Raw genomic sequence first — 25,373 nt, 5'->3', positions numbered from 1 at the left:
AAATAAATATTTACCGAGTAAATGAATGGTCTGTTCAGGGAACAATCTTATTTCACTTTGAACTTTTTAGACAAAAACTAATGCCTTGAACTATTTGTGATACAACCATGGAAACACAGCAAGCAGCAGGGTTGAAATTTGAAATTGATCTCCCACCTGCTAGCAAGCCACCAACTCACCCCTTCCATGCCACTCACTCTTGGGATCTAAGTCCTCACTTATCTCTTGGCTATTACAATAGCCTAAAGTCAGAAAACATTTCCCTTTCACCTATTACTGAATGCCAAACACTTATTGTGCATGTTATACATAAAAACATTTATCCTACTTGGTTCCCCCTATCCCTGTGGGCTGTAAGTTCCTTGAAAAAAAAGCACAGATATCTTCTTAATCTTTGCATTTCACAATACAGGGTAGAGAGCCTTCAGTGCACTGGCTATTTCCTCTTCCTGAAAGGTTCTTCTCCAAGATTTCAGGATGGCTCATTCTTTTAAACTCAATCACCTCTTTGGGCTGAGTAATGCTCTTCTTTTAATTTAAAGTCACACCTCTTCTCCATCTGATTTATTTTACTACAGAGCACATGTCACTTTCCAATACAACTAAATCACTTCTATATACTCAGTGCCTCTCGATGCCATCAAAGCTCCATCAAGGACAGGGATCTCTGCTGTTCGGTTCACTGTTAATCTCCAATACCTGGATTAGTCCCTGGCCAAGAGGTGCCCAATAAATTCTTGTTTTCAAATGAATTCTAATTCTACTTCTTAAGAAACTCTTTCATTGAGGAGGATGAAGAATGTCCCACTGATGGTTATACAACCTAGAGGTATTATCGGTGCATCATGTGACCTAGTGAATGGTGGTTGAGATCACAAAGATTAATAAAGACTTCTGATACAAGGTAAATACTTGGTTAGGAGTAATTCCTCAATAAACGACTACTGAATGTATGAACCAGGTAAATAGCCAATCAGGTACAAAGTAAGATAAAGGGACTCTCAGGGTGAAACCCTCCAAGTTAAGAAGAAAAGCCTGTTGAAGTGGCAGTAAAGCACAAGAGTTCCAGTCTTTCATTTTCAGACCAGTTTCAAGACCTGTTATGGTTTAGATGTGGTATCCCCCCGCAAAAAAAAAAACTCCTGTGTGAGACAATGCTATAACCCAATCAAGACAATACAAGGATTGGGTTATAGCCTTAACTAACCAGTGAATTAATCCTCTGATAGGGATTAATTGAGTGGTAATTGAAGTAGTAGTGTGTGGCTGGAGGAGTGGGAATTGGGAGCATGGCTTTTGGGTATACATTTGTATCTGGCAAGTAGAGCTTCTCTCTCTGCTTCCTGATCACCATGGGAGCTGCTTCCCTCTGTCACATACTCCTGCTATGATGTTCTGCCTCACCTCAAGTCTTGAGGAATGGAGCTGGCTTTCTACGGACTAAGACCTCTGAAACCATGAGCCCTCAAATAAATCTTCCTCCTCTGCAGTTGTTCTGGTCAGATCTTTTAGTCACAATAGTGAAAAAGCTGACTGAAACAAGGCCTTTGTCACCGAAAGCAGCACTAAGCCTTGGTAATTTCATACAGTTAAGGGGAAAAAAGCATATTCTCTGGTAGAGAACATTTTAATTAACCCAATAATGAAGAGAAAAAAAAAAAGATGGAGAATGTCCTCTAAGAGCATCAAAATGAGTATGTAATAGTGGGATGGCAAGTTTTGTTTTTTTAATATTTTGTTTCAGTTGTAGTTGGACACAATACCTTTATTTTTATGTGGTGCTGAGGGTGGAACCCAGTGCCTAGTGCGTGCTGGCGAACTCTCTACCACTGAGCCACAACCCCAGCCAGCAAGTGGGTTTTTGATGCCCCATGGCATAAAGAAATTGAAGTAGTTAGTACAAGAAGTTAATACAAGTTAATATATGGTAACACATGTTAAATTGATATTTATTTGATTCGGAAGCAAATTTTTTAACAGAAATTGCCTTGGGAAAGCATTTATTGAAACCTAATCTTTTAAAAAAAAATCTAAATGCTCAGTTTGGTTCTGTGTACTCAAGGAAAAAAAAAATGTTCCCCTTAAATATCACTAGCAATATATTCCAAAGATTTCAAAAGTCTTTGAACCAAAATTAAGTATTAGCCTGAGTTTTGAAAATCACAAAACTAATAGAAATTGAAGCTTCGGTTTAAAAGTGGCTCTGTGCCTTCATGAAAGCCCAAATATAGGAGGAGAGTGAAGAAGCTCCATCCACACCAGCCTATGACTCAGGGGCCCCCTGCAGGGAGCCCAGAACACAACCCTCCTCCCACATACACTAGGACACTCTACCACTGCTCTGACTTCAGTCCACCAAAAGAAGGACAGTGGGCCCAAGGAGAGCTATTGAGGGTCTCACTTTCTGATTCCTGGTCTAATGATGCCTGTGCTACCAAATTGCACTAAGGCACGTGTGTTTGCTGGAATGTGCCACGTCATATATTTCTTTACATGTTATCATTATCTACCAACTCATTTTCAACATAATGGGAACTTTGTTTTCTCTGGAGTGTTGGCTCATCCACATTCCATCCATGCATCTGGAGGAGGACTGCTTGAAGTTAGGAGTCCACAGCAAAGGCCCACAGAAGTAGAAGTTTCCCACAAAAGCTAAATTTCCATCAGGATCAGAACCAGGTTGAGGAAGTAGCTATGTGTGAATTTGGCAACTAAGGTTCTAACTTTTTTTTGGCAGAAGGTCTTAGGATGCTGCCATACTAATGCAAGTTTGCCACCAGGGGAGCCCAAACTCTTAAATGCTCACAATTTGTGCGACCATCTGCACCCAGACATGACCTCTGACTCAACGGGCCTCCACTATAAACGTTTCCTCCCCCTCTGAGCAGCAGTGTAAGGCTAGGTCTATCTGGAAAAACATAAATTTCACTATACAATTCACCTTCTGGTTTCCATTTCCCTTACTCTTGCCAAGAAGTGAAAAATAAGTTTTTAAAATTAAAGATCAGATAGATTTTGAAATTGATGCTTACACCACCAAAATAAATGACCATCTTTGTACATTTTAGCAAAAGGACTAAGCTAATATGTGAAAATACCTTTAAACAGGCAGGAAAAATATTCTGTGATAAAATCTGTGTGGGGCCAGGTGTAGTGGTGCATGCCTGTAATCAGGCATGGTGGTACATGCTGAGGCACCAGGATCCAAAGTTTGAGGCCAGCTTTAGCAACTTAGTGAGGCCTTAAGTAATTTAGCAAGACCTTGTCTGAAAATAAAAAATAAAAAGGGCTGGTTATGTAGCCCAGTGGTAAAGTACCCTTGGGTTCAATCCTTGGTACAAAAAAAAAAAAAAAAAAAAAAAAAAATTTGGGTTGGGAAGGAGGAAATGGAAAGCTAGTGATCTAAGGGTTCAAAGTTTTAGGTATAGAGAAGAAATAAGTTTTGAGATCTATTGCATAGCCAGGTGACCACAGTCAACAAAACGTACGTTTCAAAATAACTAAGGGAGTAAATTTCAAATTCTTTACTAGAAAAGTGATAGCTAAGGGAAGTGATGAATATGCTAACTAGCTTGTTCAATCATTCTACACTGTATACCTATATCAAAAGATCGCATTGTACCACATATATGCATGCAGTTATAAGTTCTCAGTTTAAAGTAATATTAATTTTAAAAATGCAACTCTAAAAAATTAATCTGGGTTCAATATCCATGTGAAAACCAAAAACTTTGGGTAGTAATTTCCTATTTTTTGATCAACTTTGTTGGTACTTTGTTCTCAGAAGTTGCCTATTTAACAACTACAACAAAAAACCCTGAAGAATGCTCTTGAAGAATGTTCTCCAACCAATACAGTGTTTCTATATTGACCTAACTCCACTGAAAATATTTATATTAGTTAAATGTGGTTTCATGGTGCAGGCCTAAAATCCCAGCTGCTTGGGAGGCTGAGGCAGGAGGATCACGAGTTCAAAGCTAGCCTCAGCAATAGGTGAGGTGCTAAGCAACTCAGTGAAACCCTGTCTCTAAATAGGGCTGGGGATGTGGCTCAGTGGTTGAGTGCACTTGAGTTCATCCCAGTTCCAAAAAAGGTTTCAAAACCAAACCTATCAAATCTTATTTTGTTTAGGTAATTCCAGTATGTATTCATCTATAATATTCAATATAATGAAAATAAAATTATATAAATAAAAATGTCCATAAATTCCATTTCATGTGCATTTAGAAAATATACATCTCTTAAGTAATTTGAACACATCCTAAGAAAGGTATGAGAACAAGGAACTCAAATGTAAAACAGAATCATTAAGTAAACTGGCCAGTGCAATAACATCAAGTAAAAGTAGTACATATATTTCATGAATGTTCAAAACCCTGACAGTGGTGAAATAGTAGCTTTTGCTATATACTCAATTGGCTATGGTTTGGATGTAGTTTGTCCCCCTAGGGTCCACGTGTTGGGAGCTTGGACCTCAGTGTAGCATTGTTGGAATGTGAAATCTTTGAGAGGTGGCAACTGTTCTGAGATGCTCAGGTCACTGAAGGAGTGCTCTCAAAACAGATCAAGGTGTTTCTTGTGGGACACCGGTTAGTCCAGAGAGGCACTATGTAAAAGCCCAAGATGGCCCCATCCAGCCTCTCTCCAGCTTCCTTTCAACTGGTGATTGCTTGCCACCATAATGGGACACACCAGAGCTGAGTCAGTGCTGGTGCCAGGTCCCTGAGCTTCCCAAACGATGAGCTAAGTAAAACTCCTTCACTTCATTAATAACCTGCCTCGGGCTATCATTAATTACAGAGGTCTTCTTTGTAATATAACTGCATACTTGGTGATATGAAAAATAAAGAAAATCTTCATTTTTTCCTCCTAATCAATACAGAATATTCAAAAGGCACAAATATACTGATTTTCTGTTGCTTCAAAGAATTGCTTGGATCCCAACTTCTTTCTTTATGGGAATAACTGTGTATTGACAGAGAAACTATGAAGATTATGTACCCTTCACCGGTTCTCCCTTGGATTACTGTTTTTTGAAATCATGGTACTTTTGTCAAAACCGAAAAATTAACTTGCTGCAATACTATTAACTAAAATATAGACTTGATTCTAATTTTGTCCGATTTCCCACTTATGTCCACTCTGTCCTGGGGTCAATCCAGGATGCCATGTTGAACTTAGCAGCCTTACCTTTGGATCTGTTTCTGCATCCTCATCTTGATAATCTTCGCAGAGTGGGCTAGAATTGGCTGCAAAAGTGGGTCCCTGAGAGTAGTACTGAGAACTTCGGTAGCCATCCCGCCTCAGTTTATCGCATTCTGCAGAGGGAATAGGCAGAGAGTCAAGGGAGGGCATTAAAAATAATATTTTGTTGACTTCTTTGTATCCACCTTTTCCAATAATATTTTTATAGGGCATAATATAATTTAATAATAATATAATGATAACAATGAAAATAATGATGACAAGAAATTAAGAATAATTAAGCACCTACATACATGCTTTTTTTTTTTTTCCAGGTTGGGGAGGGAGGGGACAGGTATATTCCCAGCCTAACTTCTTGTATTTTTTAAATCTTGAGACAAGATCTGGCCTCAAACTTGCAATTTTCCTGTCTCAGCCTAGGTATTCTAGCCATATGCTTCCACGGAACCCATCCTGAATTTAATTTCAATACCAATCAGCAAATGCTGTGTGGAAGCTGGCTGCCAGCCTGTGACATCGTCTAGTCCACAGAGGGATGCCTGCATGTGCTCTGGATGGCAGGAGGCGAGGGCCATGGGTTATGTTCAATGAAAACCCCTACACGAGACTTTTCTCATCAGTGGGCTAGTGGCTTAGAAGGTTTTAATGGCTTTTAAAGCACCAGGAGCTTCCCTATGACCCAAGCACATTAAAGAAGCCTTTGCCTGGCCAAAGGATTTGCCCCAGGGTTCCTTTAAATATCCAGTTTTCTAGAGGAGAAGAAATTGTGTTTGGTTTTGGAAAAGTTTTCTCTTTACCCAGCTTCACAAAACCATGTCCCTAAAGGCACAAAACTAAATTAGACCTCTTCAGAGCTCCCGTGTAACACAGAACCCATGATTCTGTCTCAAAGAGGAGACAGGCAGCCACTTCAGTGGAGAGATAAAAATATAGACCTTTTTTTTTTTTTTTTTTTAACCAGGGAACAAAAATTTTTCATTTTCCTCTGTTATCTTTCTCACAGTGGGGAGTGGAGAGAGAAAGTTTCTAATTCAGAACTGCAAAGCAGATTTTTAAAATTCCTATGAAAATAGCCATGAGGATCTATGACAATATCAAACTAACAGAAAATGCACAGGTCACCTACCATAAGTCAGCTAAATAACGCCACCTCTGTTACTTAGGGGTTGAACAGTTAGTGGCTTGGGCTGGCAGTTATATTTGTAATATTGATTAAAATGAAACTTCAAAAACATTTTGGGAAACAGTATTTTTAAATGAGGATTCACTCAGATTAGTCTAACCCTTTAAATATTTTCACATCTTCTCCACCATCAATCAATTTCTCTAAAAGAAACACAGTCAGAATCTACACTCTAGTTCTCTGGATATGTTACCAAAAAAAGCTAGAAGTTTTCTAATGGTGTTTTCCATAGAGTTCTGGAATTCTGTTAAGTATTTAGTATAATTTTCTTTAAATGTTTAATTTAAGCAAGATAAATAAACTTAATAGTTTTTTAAAATATATTTTTAGTTGTGATGGACACAATAACTTACTTTGTTTATATATTTTTATGTGGTGCTGAGAATCGAACCCAGTGCCTCATACATGTGAGGCAAGGGCTCTACCACTGAGCCATAACCCCAGACAAAGTTTAATAGTTTTTACATACCAAATTTTAACACAATACAGGGAATTAATTCATTAACTTGTGCTGCTAAATCAATTTTTTCTGGGGCTGGGGATGTGGCTCAAGCGGTAGCGCGCTCGCCTGACATGCGTGCGGCCCGGGTTCGATCCTCAGCACCACATACAAACAAAGATGTTGTGTCCGCCGAGAACTAAAAAATAAATATTAAAAATTCTCTCTCTCTCTCCTCTCTCTCTCTCTTTAAAAAAAAAATAGATGCTATAATCATACAACTTATTAAAAAAATAAATAAAATAAAAATAATCAATTTTTTTTGTTCCTAAAAGTTAGGTATTCCTGCTATACTTATAAATCTGAAGTCTCTGAAAACCTTGCAAAATAAACCAATATAAATTGAATATAAATTGTTACCACTTGCAGTTACTTATCTATATAATTCAAGGTTTTCAAATGAAATACAAAGAGGAGGCCAAGGCTTTCTAAGTCCTTTTGTTGTTCAAATTCTTTTTTTTCCCCTCAGTAATTAACCCTATTAGAAGTTTAATTATGAAATTTAATGTCCTTCCAACATTAGAAAAAATTGTGCTATGTATTAGATACCACATAGGATTGTGTTTGAAACAAAGATTTCCTCTTCCAGGAAATAAAGAGACTGCTGGGCTAGACCATTTGTGTAAGGGTGATATTAGTTTTGACATTCTTGGCAATAAAACTGAAAACAACCAAAGTGAATTGACACATGTTCAATCTTCAAAGACCAAAACACCACAAAGTTTTCCACACATTAAAAGTCTGAAAGGCTGGCAATTATTAGTACTGTACTTCCAGTGTGTCTCCCTTTTGTACCCCACTTAAAACAATATATCTTTTTTCTATCATGAAGTTCACATCATACAAATGTTTAAACAGCAGTATAATAAATGGTACTACAACAGATGAAATATGAAACTAGGCAGTACAAGTTTAAGGCAAATGACTAATTTTCTTACTCTTATCAAATCTGTAAAATCTAGTTAACTGGTCAATTCCATTGTCATATATTCCAACTCGGGGGTGGGGGGTGGGGAAGGGGATAGAAATTGAGGAAAATTTCCTCTTGTCAAGTTGCAACAGGTCTCAGTTTGTAATACCCTGGCTTTGTTCATTAAAAAATGAGTTTATAGTCTCTAGAATGAGACATAAGAGCAAGTCACCATGATTGATCAAAGGCTTTACAAACACAATGCTGAGGGAGTAACTGCAAGGCAGAACCCAATTTAAAGCCGGGTTGGGCCAGTGACTATAGCTAGAAAGAAGGTCCTAAAGGTAATAGAAGAGCTGTTTAACAGTTTAACACATACTCCAGCAACAGAAATGCAGAGGAAAACTGTTATTGTTCTTACAATGCTGCTCAGATAAGAATATCACTGTTGAGGTCTCTAGTTTCCCAAACATAAATTTTCCCTTAGTTTCTTTCATGAAACATACACACACACACACACACACACACACACACACACACACACAAATCCAACATTCTTTAACATAAGGACAAAGGACAAGCATTTCTTTGTAGACCAAAGTTTTAAATATAGAAGAAAAAAGTAAGGTCACAGAACTAGATGGTCATCTAACCATCTTGTGAATTTAATTTAGAAATGCTAATGACTGCAAGAAGCTTTAAAGAACTGTTTTCAAAATAAGTTAATAAGTTTCTCTGGGGGAAATCTTTACTGAATTTTCTCTATGTTATTATTCCTAAGTGTACTTAATCAGTCACAATGAGCTAAATATGCCACAGTTAGAAATAGTTCCAAAACCTCAGTGGTTTTACATAACTAGAAATTTCTTGCGCATTTCTCTTGTCCAGACAGAGCTGGCAGGGGTTTTGCTCCCCACAATCACCTAAAGACAAGGCAGACGGAGTTCACCTACCTCTTGTGCACGTGTGATCACACGATAGTGCCATGATGCTTCCAACTCAGACACCTCTGGAACTTCTTTTGTTAGCTGAAAGAAGCTACATGGCTATACCTAACTTCAGTAGGGACAGGAAGTGTAATCCTACCTCTTGCCCAAGAAGGAAAATTAGAAAATTCCAGAATAGTTCTAATGACTCATTTTCTGTATTCTTGTTACCTCGTCTCTCAACACTTATTGTTGATTTCCAAACCTTTTTGAATAAGGCCGTAAAAAATTTGCAAAGACAATGAAAAAAAAACATCCTTTATGTGTTTGTAACAGGAGGTTAATTATCAAGAGAGGCTCTAAGTCAAGAAGTAGTCAAATAGCTTTTTGGAATCCAGACAGACTTGACACTACTAATTATGCATGAGACCTAGGGGTCAGCATTTTAATCTCCTAGAAACTTACAAGCCACCTCTGTAAGACTAGGATGTTACCCTTTCTGGGAAGCTGGAGTGAGGTTCATTCACCAAATACTTCCAAGTGCGCTGCCTGCTCAGGCACTAGGTTAGACCCCCAAGGAGCCAAAACTTTGCACACAGCCCTCCAAAAGGTAGACAAAAAAACACTCACTGCTAGAGTGATGATAAGGTATCCTTAAGCTTGGTTGCCAACATCTCGGTCACCTGTGTGCCAATGGCCAATGCAAGGTCTGGTCGTAGTTAAACTGACAGACTTGGAAATAAATAGAGTCTTTCCTGGTATCACTGGATTAAAATGAGATCATTCTAATGGGCTTGAATATGACTGATGCTCTTGTAAGAAGGCAAAACAGAGATACTGGAAGATTGTGAATACAGAAAGAAAACGGCCACCTGAAGAGAGAGGCAGAGATTAGAGTTACACAAGCCAGCAAATGCCTGGGACTACTAGAAGAAGCTACAAGAGGCCACAAAGATCCTCCCCCAGAAGTTTGAGGAACCATGGCTCTACCATCACCTTGATTTGGGACTTTTAGACTCTGGGTCTATAAGACAATAAATTTCTGCTGTTTCAAGCCACAAGTTTTATAATCTTCTGTGATGGTGGCACTAGAATATTAACATCAAGCTAAGAATACACCAGGATATGGAAGAAATTCATGAAGATCTTCACAGAAAAAGGGACAGGAATTATTTGTTTCTTAGATAGAACCTTGCTGCACCTGGGAAAGCAACTTCAACAAGAATTGGGCATGCAAAACCCTGACTCTGATGCCTTCTCAATCCGTGGCCTCTGATGCCTAGGTACAGACAGACCAGTGGCCAACTGGGGCCTGACAGCCTAGAGTTGATGGGCAGGGAGTTGAATAGACATGCAGACTGACCCAGAAGGGCGCAGGCTTCCCCTCCGCAGCTCTGATCCAAGGGGTTGCAGTGCAGGAGTGACCCAAGGCCACTCTGACCTCTCAAATCCCTGCTGACCTCCTAACTCTACAGCTGTCTTCCTCCCCCTGGTGCCAGGAAAAGGCCATCTAGAACCCACGGCCCTGCCCACCACAGCCCAGTCTACACCCCTACACTGTGTGAAGCTGTTGTACTTGGCATTGCCTCAGAGCCCCTGCACACAGCAGCGTGGAGGGCAGCAGACTCTTAAATCATGTGGAAAACAAAAGTACCATTAGCCTTTATAATTGTTACAAATATGCCTTTACCAGAGATCTGTCTTCATTAGGCTCTGAGTTGCTCTTGTCCTTCAGTTCAACCTGAAGGACTTCCCTTGTGCAGGGACTATCTAGGGGTGTCCAACTCCCTTGGTTTTTCTCTATCTGGTGCTGTGTTTTGAATATGCATGCGTGTTCTTCCAAATTTCTGCTGCAATTTCCACCCTAATGCCTCAGTACTGAGAGGTGTGGGGTGTTCTGGATGTGACTAGGCCAGGGGACTTCAACCTCATGAATGGGAGGTATATCTTTAAAAAAAGCATGCACAAGGCCCTGGTTTGACCCCAGCACTGTACACTCACAAAAGTACATTTAATAAGCTGAGTGCAGTGGTGTACGCCTGAAATCCTAGCTACTTGGGACATTGAGGCAGGAGAATCTTGCCAGCTTAGCGAGACCCTGTCTCAAAATAAAAGGCTGAGGATATAGTTCAGTGGTAGAACGCTTGTCTGACATGTGTGAGGCCCAGGGTTCAACTGCAAAAAAAAAAAAAAAAAAAAAAAAAAAAGGCAGAGGAGCCAGGTGTGGTGGCACATGACAATAATACCAGGAGCTTGGGAGGCTGAGATAGGAGGATGGCGAATTCAAAGCCAATCTCAGCAACGGTGAGGTACTAAACAACTCAGTGAGACCCTGTCTCTAAATAAAATACAAAATAGGGCCAGGGATGTAGCTCAGTGGTCGAGTGCCTGTGAGTTCAATCCCCATACCTCCCTATCTCCCCAAAAGAGGCAGGGGAGCTGAGGGAGTCAGTTCAAACCTCTGCCCCTCCACCATGTGCAAACCTAGCACCTAGGTACCACAATAGAAGGAGAAAGTCAGCCCTCTCCACACACTGAGTCTCCTGGTGCCTTGACCTTGGACTTGCCAGAACTGCAAGAAATCAATTTCTATTATTAATAAATTACTCAGTCTAAGGCAATTTGTTACAAAGCACAAAGGGACTGAGGCATCTGGGGACACCTCCATTTTCTCCTCCTATGGGAAAGACACTTTTTGTGGCTATAGAATTCTGGGTTGAAAGGTTTTGAATATATCAATCCCACTGCCTTCTGGGTTTCTGATGAGAAGTCTGATGAGAACTTTATGGGAGAAATTGTGACAAAAGCTCTGTTCCTCTCGGCCCCCCACGGGGGTCAATAACACCCCCATGGTATCTCGGGGAACAGAGCATTTTGTTACAGTATCATCACGACGTGAATGAATTGCTACTATCTTTTGGCCACCAATCATTCCAAGTTGAAAGAAAAGAGAATTGAGTAACCTTTGAGTATAGATATGATGAAGGTTTTTAAAAGCCAAAAGTTATTATAGATTTTCAGACTTGAAATGAACAGGCCATTGAAGCCTCCTATAGAATTTACTTTCTAACCTAGTAAATATCAGGCTGCAAAGTCCACAGAGTCCTTCTGAAGTCCTTTCTTAGTCTTAATATTGAAGTGGAAAGATCCTGGAGGACAGTGTTGAGTTACACCCAGCGACGACTTGGGCCACCACTGGCCCTGGACCTCACAAGGAGCCAGCATAGGGAAATTTAAACACCACCTGCATAGTAAGCCCCTGGCTGTGGCTGTTTGTTGGTCTTGAAGCACAGGCAGCTCTTGGTTGGTGATCTGTCAGAATCAAAGATAGTTGGGTTGTTTGATTCTTTGATTTTGGTTTTAGGTTTGGCTATTTTAGGGGTTCCCCCACCTTTTTCTTTTTCTTCTCCTTCTCCTTCCTCCTCTATTGCGGCGACTGCTGCTTCTTTTTCCTCTTCCTCTTCTTTCTAGAATCTTTGTGCAGGAAGAATAGTAAGGATGGGACCATGTGGTTGGGACTCTGGCCAACTCCTCCTAAGAGAAGACCCTTGCAAACCATTATAGGTCCTGGGGAACACTGGCCAGGACAGCTTTGCCCAAGTGAAACAGGGCCGCCATCTCCTCACCAGAATAGAAGTGGCCGTGAAAGTCCTGCCAAAGGTAGAGCATAGCTTCTCCATTCTTTATAGATGAGTGGGATATAATGAAGACCATAGAACACCCAAAGGTAACTGAGTAATTTCATGTTACTGAAAACATCTGTGTGGTGATGGATCAGGCAGGTGGAGGACTGAAGGCCAACCATGTGCAGAAGGAGGAGGCCCAGAGAGTGTGCACACAGATCATGTGCACCAGGTGCTACTGCCTCAAGAAGGGCATTGTGCACAGAGATGAAGACAGAGAGCATCCCGGTGGATGGCAGACAGCTTGAGCAAAATGCTACTAGCCCATTGAGGTTGACCTCAAATCCTCCCTTCCACAGGCCTTCCCTTATTCTCCAGTCTTTCCTGCTGAATTCTTTAGTATCGTAGTGATGACATCATAGCTCTAAAGACTGATTTCCTGTGATATTTTGCTTCTATCACCAGAACACTGCTGTCTCCATTATTTTCATTCTATACACATCTTTCTTCCTTTTCTAAGATAGATATAAGCTCTTTGAAGGAAAAAGCCATGAGTCATTCTTCCTTACCTCCTCTATGGTGCCTCACATAATGCAGAGGTTCTGCTGATATTTTAGGTAAGAGAAAAGGAATAAAAAGGTATAGCTATTGCCAAAGAGGTAGAATCACAGTTCTAAGAAATCATTACCCTCTAAGACGATTCTCTCTCCCAAATCTCAAAGTCTCCCCCACATTTACCTATTAATTTCACAAATAGTTCTTAAGCACCTATCACCTGCCAAGTACTGTCATAGGAAGAGGAGATTCCACAGTGAACAAAACAAAGATTCCTGTCTGCTCAGACCTTCTGCTCTAATAAGGGTATAGATAACCAAAAAGTCAGGGAGCTGGATAGCATGTTCAAAGACCCTACATGGTAAGAGGGAAAGAAGGCGAGAAAGATGAGGGAGTGGTGGAGTTGGTGGTATCAGGGCAGACAGAGCCTCAAGGAGTGGTGACATTTGAATAAGGAAGGAAGGAACTATCTTCCTGGGAAAGAACTAGAGGAAGAGTGAAATGAACTGAGTGAAGGAGAAATAGTAGGAGAGAAGGTGGGGGGCGGGGTGGGAGACAGTGTAGGGCCTCCTGGGATACTGTGAGAACTCTGACTTTTAACAGGAGGTGGAAGAGTACCTCTGGTGGCTGAGCAAAGTCACATGAGTATACTTGGATTCAACACGCTCTATTTCTACCTACCCCAAGATGCTGGGATTCAGCTCAAAACTATGCAAATATATAAATCCCAAATAAACCACAATAAGAGTTACTGAATGAAAGTAAGTCAGTACTGCGGCTAGTAAATACATGTGACTATTTTAACACGGAGTTGTATAAATTATCATAGTGATTTTTCATATATATTTCATTGACCAGTATATTATACATTGAAATGTTCTTGAGCTTATTATAAAGATTTTGAAATATAATCTGAGGAAGGGAAAAGTTCTTTACTTAAATGGATGGTTGGTAAGTATGACTTGTTTAACTAAGAGGGAGAGGGAGAAGAAGAAACAAAAATTGAATTAATAGTGGGAATAAGATGGGAATTTAAAAAAAATTCATCAAGGAAACAATACAATAAGATGAGTGTATACTAAAAGAAAAATGTAAGGAGCTTGCTGACTTGTTACTGTGAAAAAGAATAGTAGGAATGATGAAAGAAGAATTTGAAACAAACACTGCTGCATTAAAAGCAGAAAGACTAGGTAAATAGACTATCCTTTTTCAGGTCATGAAAGGCAGAAAAGTTTGGAAACATTCAGGTCAAAAGCACAGTTTTTGGTATTTCTCTACAGCCCAGTATTCTAGACTTACCATATTTTAAAATATGAATGTGATTTGTTCTTAACAGTATGAAATCTTTCCTAATCCTCCTGCTATATAATTCAAGGTCATTAAGCATTGGGAGGACTCCAGTTCCAAAGTTAATTATAAAAATAATGGTCAGGATGTGCTGCTTCAGTGAGAATGTCCTACAATGAACCAGGGTTTAAAAATCTTTTTTTCAGATCACTGATTTTTAAAGTCAATGCTATGGACACTTTTCTAAACAGAAAGCCCTTTGCCATCATGATGTGATTTGTGTTTAAAATAATTATGTGGGAATTGAAGGAAAGCAGATATTTTATTGGTCTTATGGGTTATGAAACACAGGTATAAAGTTTCTAGTAGATGGAAGCTTCTAAACTTTCCTCTCAGTTATTTTCCATCAGATTAAAAACAATGGGTGAAAGGCCAGTGCTGCATATATCTTTATCTCAGTCCAGAAGGGCATAGAATACATCAGACTACAAGCATTCATGTTTAGAAGAAAATCAATTCTAGTCCAGCAGCTGTAGCAGGTATTATATAGCTAAAGAATCTAGTTTGAGCTTCCAAGTAAGCACATAGGAAAAACTGACTGCACTTAAATATTATGCTTTGGAAATAGTACAGAACTCACTTTCTTAATGAAAATCAAACTCAGGTATATTTAAAAATAGAGAGGATTTACCTCCCACGTCATTAATTTATTGGGTTTGACTATACTGGAAAAGAGAAAGCAACCTTACTGAATATTTTCTTAAGATTCTGCCTTGCCCTTAAGGCTCAATGAATTTTCTAAAAATACTTTGGGATTTTCCATCGTTCTTCAAAGCAATTTAACTTCAATTTATTTAAATTGTCTTCAAGAATCAACAAACTTGAGCATAATTAAGACACTAGAGATATGCAAACATTTTCAAGTTACTCAGTTATTTGTAGCATATTGAGGGGGTTGAAAAGTTGTGTTAAATCTCAAAGACACTTAATGCAGATCTTTTCCATGGACATTTTCCTAGATAATTTGACAGCAATTTTAAACAATACGATTTCAAAGAAATATGCCTTTTTGTGTATTATTAGAAAAATTATGCCTCCTTTCTCCCTTCCCTGCTTTTAAAGTTGTTATGCAATTACACAGGATTCCTCACAATGCACGAAAGTGTATTATTACATATCAACTACTACATTCAAATCTATCTTGCAGTAAATGCATATTTGAGCCCATAAGACCAGTTCTTTACCAATTATCACTTCAATGACACTCAGCATCCAAGCAACATAAAACATAAAAGGACAAAGCAAAAATAGTGAAGCCCAAGCCTCTCTAAAAGGTCTAAAAGTAAATAACTTTTAGGGCTGGGGTTGTGGCTCAGTGGTAGAGCCCTTGCCTAGCATGTATGAGGTACTGGGTTCGATCCTCAGTACCACATAAGTAAGTAAGTAAGTAAATAAATAAATAAATAAATTATCGTGCCCAAGTAAAAAAATATATATTAATAAAAAGGTAAATAACTTTTAAAGACAAAATGTCCCAGGTGCTAGAGCATAATGTTTTTAACAGCAGGTAAAAAAAGAAAGAAGGCATATTGGTAAGATGCCAACTATGACCCAAAGTCAAGGAAGAAGGAAGTCTGAAGGGAATGAGGCTCACTTTGCCTGAAGAATGGGAATGAATGTCATCCACTGTTAATCCAGCAGAAAGCTGGAAAAAGGCAGTCACATTGGTGATAACTGTGTTTTTGTTCTGGCCTGCAGGTTCTGGGATTCTGGCAAGTGCTTTGTCCAGACATTTCTTTCTAAATTTCTGAATGCTTTTCTTCCACATGAAGAAGACAGTGCTAACTTGGAGAAAACACAGAAGGACAAGGCAAGGACATGGAAACCCTGTTTCTCAAGTCCTCATCCTACTAACAACACAGACAAGAGCAGCAGGCAGGGGCTCAGACTCTGAAACTGAAGAGTTGAATGCTTGAATCCCAGCTTGTGACAGGCTATCAGGGCCTGCGGGTTTTGTTCCGGCCCTCAGGGTGCTCACAATTCAGCTGCCTAATTAAACAAGTTGACCGGACAACCTGCAGAGCAGTGGTTCTCCAGAGCAAGGTACCTGAGAATCCCCAGGCAGGCTCCTTGAGGGCATTACCAGCCCACTCCCATGTCTCCTTGCTCAGCAGGTCTGGACCAGAGCTCCAGGACTTGCATTTCTAACAAGCTCCTGGGCAATGCTGAGGCTCCTGGCCTGTGAGACACTAGGGGAAAACCAGTTCAGAGTAAGGTGGACACCCACAAAAAAGTCAAAACAAAATTAAAAGTGGTCAGTGTGCTGCCCATTTATGGAAGGGAAGGTGAGAGAAGTCTTCCCTACTCAGAGGAGGTGATAGATGGGCCCCTGAAGAAGGGGATACAATTTTGAGATTTCCCAGTTCATGCAAGAAATGATAAAAGGTCCAAATGGAAAAAGAGTACTCTGCTTCTTTGATTATGTTCCTCGTGATCCCCACTTGCCAAGACAATAATTTAACAGGGAAGACAGGAAAAAGAATTCAGATGATGTGGTACAGGTCAGTGGGGGAGGGGGAATACTGTCTGGGATCTATTTTAGTCCCTAAATTGTTTTGTTTCAGGAAAAAGCTCTAACTGTTAGAAGTGCCTTATGCCAAGATTTCCCTGAAAAGTCTGGAGGGTTCTAACTCATTGTAACATCCTACTTCAGCTCCAACTGCAGGGAAGCTTCCTGATTCAGGCCACTCCCATGAGGTCACCTGATCACTGCAGCAACCTTGACCCAGCCTCCTGCTTCCACACCCCTGTTCCCCTTATTCTAAATTTGTAACACAGGGCCTAATTCATCCTTTTAACAACTATGAGTCAGATTATGTGACTATCAAGTTCCAATCCATCCAATGGCTTCCCATGCCCTGAAAGTAAAAGCAAAGTCCTCCTACCGGTTTCCAAGCTTTATGTGATCTGACGTAGGTGCTCAGTGAGTTCATTAAATAAATGGTCACTGAATCCATTTGGCAGTGTACCTAAAAGGGTACCATGACCACCAAGAGAGGTGCTGGGTCCAGTGCTCACGTAGTGTCTTTTATCCTTGGCCACACTTTCCACCTTAATTAACGCAGGTATATGACCTTACTATCTAGAGCTGGTAGTCCAAGTTATCAGTGTTAAATACACTTTGGGGGGTATGGCTGGGACCAGCATCAATGCAGAGTGAGATGGTCTCACATTAAAGGGACTCCCACATACATACAACTCAAATATTCAAGAAATGAAAAGATGAAGAAAGAGTAGGTAGAATCAATGAGAAACCGAAGATGACATTCCAAGGCTCAATCAGGATTATCTATCCAAGGAAATTCAGTCTCGGTAGATGTTCAGGGAAATAGACCACATCCAGAATTAAAAAGCTAACCACATCACAGGCAACTCCAGAAGCTTTCTGGTCAGGCAGAACAGATGTCACAGAAAAGCTATATTTCCATTTCCCACACAAGAATGCCCCGTTTGAAATTGGTGGGTTTCCTTGCTAGGGGAGGAATAAAAATGAGGATACTGCCTAATAATTATTTTAACATAATTCTAGGTGACTTCTCATTTCCTTCAACACAGCATATTCAGTAGAATAAAGGGATTAGGATGGGGAAAGTGGAGAGTCACAGAGAGAAAAACACTACTCATTGTGGTCATTAGCTCAACAGTCAAATTGGAAATGAATTTGCTGACTAATGTATTAACACATACTGGCAAGAAGAGTTTTTTCCTCATGTCCTGATATTAAATACCAAAGACAATCTCATTTATGTAAAAGGGTTTTTTTTTTTTTAAAGGCCATTTTGATTAACATTTTCTTCTATGGTTAATTCCTATTAAAGAGGCAGAAAATCTCCAAAAAGTCTTGAGAATTAAATATTAATACTTAAGCCATTGGATCAACTATTAGCTTTGGTTTTCATTGCATGCCATGGAAAGTTTACTATTAAAATGTCATGAATCATGGCAGAAAGCTCGTTTTTAGGATTTCTTCTCTTCACACATCCAAATTAATGCAAGAAGACTTAGAGAACTAAATCTGACTTAAATGAAGGTGGAAGCTTTCTGGGACCCATGATTAATGTGAGTGTGCTAACAGTTTGCAAGTTCCAGCTGAGCGCCACCACAGCACAGCCAAATTGGAGGCGATCTCATTTCACATTAGAATTAAAAAGCCCTATCACAGGCAGGGGAGGAGATTACCAAGGTCACTCAATATCAAATAGCCTGTGGATTCTATGCCAACACCAGAGACTTCAGCTGTATGGAGGGTGATAACAACTCTTATCCACAGGACCTTCAGTGTAGCATTTTTATGCTGCATTGATTGAAACGCAGAGGCCACTCAAGTTACTTTATCAGGAGTTAAAATAGAATTGCTGAGACAGCAGACTGGCTATAGACACAAAAACAAAACAAAAAGCCTTTGTTTAAACAATCCACAGTGCTTTGTTAAGACCTGGCTCATTTGGATGACTGTCTTTGCTATTCTACCTTTTGTGTGTTGGTTACCATTAAAAAAAAAAAAAAAGTCTCTTTACCTATCTAAGAAAGCAATGATCGTTCATTTTCCTGTTGCTCCTGCACCTGACTTCCCTCTATGGCTTAACTACACAGGAGGAGAGCACTTCTTTCAAAACTTGGAGAAGTGTTGGTAAACCATCAAATACAACGGAAGTTAAATAGCCCTTTTGTTTATAATTTCCATTATGTTCTTGTTTCACTGGCTTGGGCAACCCTCCCTAGGGACAAAAATTCCAAGTCTAATGAATACCAAACATATAAAAAAATAAAACCTTCCATTATATTATCATTCATCTTTGAAAAGTCAAACTCATTAAATTCACAAGTCCTGCTCCAGAACCACACCAAATGAAGTCATGCTTTTTACCAAAGAACTAACAATAGAGTGGAGGCCACATTTCTCCAAATTCCCTAAGACGACAGAAGTCTCAATCTCTCTGATCCTCTACGATGCCCCCAAGTTAGTGAACTGCCTTCCAACCACCCTTTCAAAGGTCACCAATGGCTGGCCACCTGAGGACAAATTCAACAACCTCTTTTACTGACTCTTCCCATCCTTAAGCGTCAGGATGACTGCTTTGTCCCAGATGACTTTCTTCTTCCCCAACTGCTCTCTTACCAACATCTCCTTCCCAGCCCCTAGGATGAAGGCCTCCGGGCTCAGTCCTCACTGCTCTGCCTTGTGCTCTCCCCATCCTCACTCTGTCCCTCCCACATTCCCACTGGCTGCTCCTTAGCTTTGATTCATCTTTCTCCTGAGTTCTGGATGGCTTTTCCAAATGTCTTCAAGACCTCTGCCAACACCAACAGTATTTACATTCCCAGGCACTGGACTACACTGGGGCCACACAAGTGAAAAGGCAAGGTCCTGCTCCCAAGGGCCTTGCTGTCACGCAGGAAGATAAGTCTGGAAATGCAATACGTGGAGGACCACAGGCTGTTTAATGGAGGGCATGAGGTTCTGTAGGGCTGCATATAGTAGGGCTGTGAGGGGAGCCCAGGAGCTTTGCAGGGACTCAGGCACCCACCCATAGGATAACCTGCAGAGCATGAGTTGGAGTTGACCAGGTCGGAAAAGTAGTGGTTCTAAAGGGAAGGGAATAGGCTGGGACACACTGTGGCGAGAAAAGGACAAGGCAAGCCAGCACTCCAGTTGAAGGACATCATTCTTACATGTGAAGGCACAAGGCAAGGAACTGGGTGGAGACAAAGGGGGATTCCACAGGGAAGGCAAGACAAAGCAGGGGCCAGTTCATGAAGGTTCTCAGATACTAAAGATCTTAGGTTTTAACCTGCTGGTGAAAGGCAGCTAGAAAAAAAATTTTAAACTAAGGAGAAGCATGATTAAGTTTATGTTTTCAAGACAACACCCAGGGGTGGGGTGAGGCTCAATAATATCACCCTCATCAACCTTGTACATAAGCTATTCATACATACATCTTATCTCTCTGCTAGCTCTGTGCTGCTGGAGGAAAGCTTCAAAATCACTGTCTTTGACTCCAGTGCAATATTCAGCCCAATGACTCACTTGCAATACATGCTCAGAAAATTTTTATGTCAACACAAACTTGATTTTAGACAACTCAGACTATCAGGACTTATGCTTGGCAGTCAATTATATCTTTGTGTCAATAAACTTGATTTACGTCACCCTTAAACAGTAAAACATCAAGAGACCAATCAGAATTTTAGAGCTTAGAAGGGAATAAGGAGTTCGTAAATTGTTTTCCAGAGAAGGAAGCCAAGTGTGAAGATGAGAAGTGATCCTCAATGTCCCACAGCTGTCTATGAACAACAATGCATTCCAAATTCTGGTCTCCTGCCCCAGCTTCTGAATACTTAATGACAACAGAATATAAGGCTGCTGTGGTTTAAGAAAATGAGACTATTATATTTCCTACCTCTGTTTGTTAGCTTTTCAAAATAATTTCCACTCTCCCATCTCCAATGCTATGCCTACTTTTGTTTCAAATACAAATGATTTAAAACAATAAACAAATGAGTGTAAGTAATTTAATGTTTCTTGATTGTAAAAAAATTCACATAATGTTTCTTTAGCAAGTCATATATCACTCTCTCCTTTTATATATGAATCCTATTGAAGTCCTCTTCAGGAAGTAATAAACTAGGTAAAGTGCAAACTCAGGATAGATCATTGGTATAATATATCCAATGCTTTTTATCTTTCTTTCCCTTGTAACCTGTGCCTCTTTTATTGTTTTAAAGTCCATTGAGGTACTAATGGCCCATTATAACCCTACAAATAAGCACCAAATGCCATTAAGATGAAACAATCACACCGGACATCACAAATGTTTCCTTTCCTTATTTCTTTTAGACTAATCTGAATGTTAATGAAATCAGGGATGAGTGAAGAGAAGATTTCAGGAGCAACTTTGAGGCTACTACCTCTAGGCAACAGTGAGCTAATCTGAATTTCCTAAATGAACCAGCTAAAGAAACCAGATCTGCTTTGAACCATTAAATTCCCAGGGTGAGCTCTGTCTCAAGTGAATGTTCAGAAACTTGAGAGCAGCAGACAAGGCTTCTCAGGGCCCTGAGGCCTGAGATGACTGTGGGCCAGTCAGGTACACACATCAGGAGCACTCACCTTCACTGGGCCCTGGCTTGCCTGTGTACAGAATGCAAAGGGAGACTGAGCAGGGGACTGACAAGTTCCTTCAAGCTCTCACATTCTAGGTGTCTTTGAGAGGCTGCTGGGAGCAGGGAAGGAGGCATCTTGCTCATGTGGGGAACTGAGTGTCAAGTCTGCGATGGTCACAGTCTTCTCTGGTTATTCCTGTTCTGTTTCTTTCTCCCTCCTCCCCAGAGTGAATAATGGGAAAATACCAACTCAATTATGATGGACATTTGGGAAAGAGAGCTGAGGTCTAACAACCACCTCTGTATGTCATCATACTTAAATTAAGATGCACCTATCTTTCCATGTGGAAAAATAAGGGGATACTTTACATATGGAAACTCATTTTATTCCCATGAATATAAATATAATGAACTTCATAGATAAAAAGTAAATTCCTATTGTTGAAAAAACAATCTGAAAATTAACTAAAACTGAAATAATATACACCAAGTCTATAACAGAAGCAGAATTGGAATCTTCACATGATCCAAGCACTTTTTTGTTAAATTGGACTTTTCCTATTAGAAACAAGAACAGGAAGGTCCTAGTGTTTGGATCATGTTCTATTTTTTTTTTAATCTAGGAAAGAGTTATATAGAAGTTTGTATTACAATTATTTGTCAAGTTGTATATGTTTTATGTACTTATCTATGATAATGTCATGCTTTTTTTTTAAAGTGACAGAAAAGAAAAAGATAAAGAATTCCATGTGATGGGCACAGGTGGACAGATGCTCACCTCGAGCCCATCAGAGGTGGTGGGCAGAGGCATCAAGAGAGAGAGCTCTTAACTAATGTCCACAAGCCATATCTGTAAAGGCAGCTGTTGGACAGCCCTTGAAGTACCACAGGACTTCTGGAGTGAGAATCTAGTGAAAGACTTTGATATCTCAGGGGCCATGTGGACAAGGCAGAAAGATACCCACAACTCCTCACCAAATCCAGAGAGAAGCCCACCAGCTCTCCCAAGGAGAACTTATTTGTCTAGGTCAATGGGAAGAGACACCTTTGTAACAATGCAAAGTCAATGCAGTCACCCCCTCAAGGAAGGGGTCAGGAACTGTCCGAAACTTGGTTGAACCTGGAAACCCAGGCCAGGATTTTAAGAAAGGTCTTTGGTTCTTTAACATTGAACTGGTTGGCACGTGTACACACACAGTGGCTGGAATCATTGGTATAAGCGATCACTTTTCACGCTGTAAATCTTCAATGCTTTTCCTTCTGGATATGATAAACATAACCCCCTGACTTTAAATGAACAGAGTCCAAATTCACACTCCTCCCCACATTTGCACTTCTAATTCTAGAGCCCCAGAGCATGCTGACCTGCTAAAATGTGTTTCTTCAAGAAAGAGCTGTGAGAAGAGAACATTTCTGCTACCAACAACAGATGTTCTGTGAACAAATTCAGGCAGGAGTGTATACAGACACAGTGCCTAAACTGTCTGTTAAGCACACTGTGAGAAATTGTTTCTCTCTCTTTCTCTCTCAAGTTGGGCTTTTTGAGGATGGAGACTTAAAAATGATGTCTTTATCTCAGCCTTTACTATGCTTAGAATTGTCAAATGAGGCCCAGAAGCTATAACGAAACAATCTCCAAATCTTTCATTGAGCCTATACCTAGTTCTTGATACTCTTTTCCACCTTAATTGGGGTTATCTCAGTACAGCTAAAAGCTGTACAGATAAATACCTAGATAGAAAAGATTATTTATCATCATTATTATCTCCAAGAAAGTTCAGGAAGAGTTCAATTATGGAGATAATAGGGTAGATTTCCTCAGGAAATTTATTAAGATGCTGAATTAATTCTTCATGGATGATAGGATCCATCTCCAAAAATAAACTCTTCATTAAGAGCCAGATGTCTTTGTTGAACCAAATAGCAAAATACTGTTTTTAATCAACACTCCTCCCCACACTTAACAAGTTCTCCAGAAACTGTTCAACAACAAACACAAAAGATCACTGTTACATTTGGAGGATGGTGAAGGAGAGAACATCTCATGCCATATTACACATCTGTGAAGACCATCATCTCTGCGTATGTGGGTGGGTGAATAAGGAGGGGAGTAGGGTCTCCAAATGCTTTTCCAGTTCTCCCTCTATCCCCATGTTTCAGGTGTACCTCCTTACATCACTGCTGTTTATGCACGATAGCAAGCTCAGCCCTTTAAAGCTGGGGAACTTTATCAGTCCATTTTAAAACTCCTTATGTAGCACAAAATTGATACTCAAATACCGATTAAATTGTTCTATTATCTGCCTACAGGTATTAACTTAGTTTTTTTCAAAAAACATTTTCCAGCAAATCTGTGCCTTCTTCAGTCACTCAATTGACTACTATGACTACTATGTATTTCCATATTACTTTAAGAAGTATATCTTACTTACTTAAAAAAAAAAGAGAGAGAAGTGTATGCTTATATTTAGTTATTAATTAGTACTCACTGTACCGTTTCCCCATGCATTTTGTGGTCCTTAAGATTAGAGCCTGGTTTCCCATAAAAACTGACAGAATAATTTACATAACAAACATTTAATGAAAAAGTCCCCAGCTGTTCAACATTAAAGAATGCTATTCCTTCCTTAAAATTATGGGCAAGGGCTGGACATGGTGGCTCACGCCTGTAATCACAGTGGCTCTGGAGGCTGAGGCAGGAGGTTTACAAGTTCAAAGCCAACCTCAGCAACTTAGCGAGACCTTAAACAACTTAGTATGACCCTGTCTCAAAATAAAAAATAAAAACAGAATAGGGATGCGTGGCTCAGTTGGTTAAATGTCTCTGAGTTCAATCCTTGGTATCCCCCCACCCCCTAAAAAAAAATTATGGGAAAGATAACAGTGATGAATAAATAGATTATGCACAGGGCATACTTAGCTGCCTTTCTATATTTTTAAGTAAAGAACACTGAGGTTGAATTAACTTAGACTGATAATCTATATAATATCAAGCTTTAACATTACACATATTCAAGAATATTCAGGAACTGTTTTTTGGTTTTGGTTTTTGTTGTTGTTGTTTTCCTCTTCACTGGTAACGAGGCAACAGACACTCTGCACTCTTGTTGTGTTTATTTCAGGTTGTTAGGATAATACTGGGGAAGTGGTCCATGGAGTTCTGCACATGTGATTAAACATATTTAAAAATAAATAATGAGGAACAAAAGAACTCAGAGGTTCTTTCTCATTTCATCTGTCCTAATTACTGTTGGTAAAATTATTTAACCTCCAAGGAGGTTCGAATTCAGACTTTAAAAGTTGAATTCCAAAAAGCAACTCAGGAGGTTGAGGTAGGAGAATCATGAGTTCAAGCCCAGCATGACAACTTAGTGAGACCATGTCTCAAAAAAATAAATAAATAAAAAGGGCTGGGGATGTAGCTCAGAGGTAGAGTGCTATTGAATTTCATCCCTGAGAGAGAAAGAGAAATTGAGCTCCAATAATTTCTAAAGTTACTTAATTAATAGAATATCTCTTTGATGAACACTTTTTGGGCAATAAAACAATTACATAAGCATTTATCTTTTCAAAAGAAAATTTAAGGTTTTGGCTCAGTGGTAGAGTGTTTGTCTCTCATGTATGAGGGAGGCCCTGGGTTCTATTCTCAGCAATACAAAAAATTAAATAAAATAAATAAAATAAAGGTATTGTGTCATCTACAACTAAAAAAATTTTTAAGTAAAATTCAAGTTTAGGTAAAACCAGTAGTGATATTTCACATGGAAACACACTTAAAAGAACACTAAAGCAGAAAAATTTCTGTATACAGATGTTTAATCTTCTAAAGGGGGAAAAAAAAAAGAATCCTGATCTGGAAATTGAAAATGCATGAACCAAGCAGTGAAGCACAATTTCCTGGAGAGTGATCAAAAAGCAGTTGAGGCTGAATATTCAAACTCACACATACCTTCACGCATGCGTTTTGTACAAACCAGTCCATGCAGTGCTCTGCCACTCAGGATCTGGGCAGAGAATTATG

The 25,373-nt window shown here is 39.6% G+C and overlaps 1 protein-coding gene and 1 non-coding gene across 2 annotated transcripts in view; one reads left to right on the top strand and one right to left on the bottom strand.

The window, feature by feature from the left end:
• The window catches only part of Nhsl1 (NHS like 1), a 101,993-nt gene that overhangs the window by 32,897 nt on the left and 43,723 nt on the right, over positions 1 to 25,373 (bottom strand). Inside the window, exon 3 of the mRNA XM_026391909.2 lies at positions 5,191 to 5,318. Coding sequence (XP_026247694.2) covers positions 5,191 to 5,318 — 128 coding nt within the window. The remainder of the gene's footprint in view (positions 1 to 5,190; positions 5,319 to 25,373) is intronic.
• LOC113184988 (small nucleolar RNA SNORD46) lies at positions 9,354 to 9,457 on the top strand. Its single transcript, XR_003301083.2, has one exon. It is a non-coding gene; the product is annotated as a small nucleolar RNA SNORD46 (small nucleolar RNA).

This window comes from Urocitellus parryii, chromosome 8, assembly GCF_045843805.1.
Source record: "Urocitellus parryii isolate mUroPar1 chromosome 8, mUroPar1.hap1, whole genome shotgun sequence".
NCBI lineage: Eukaryota > Metazoa > Chordata > Mammalia > Rodentia > Sciuridae > Urocitellus > Urocitellus parryii.
The sequence above is the reverse complement of the archived record's forward strand: the minus strand, read 5'-3'. Positions and strand labels throughout refer to the sequence as shown.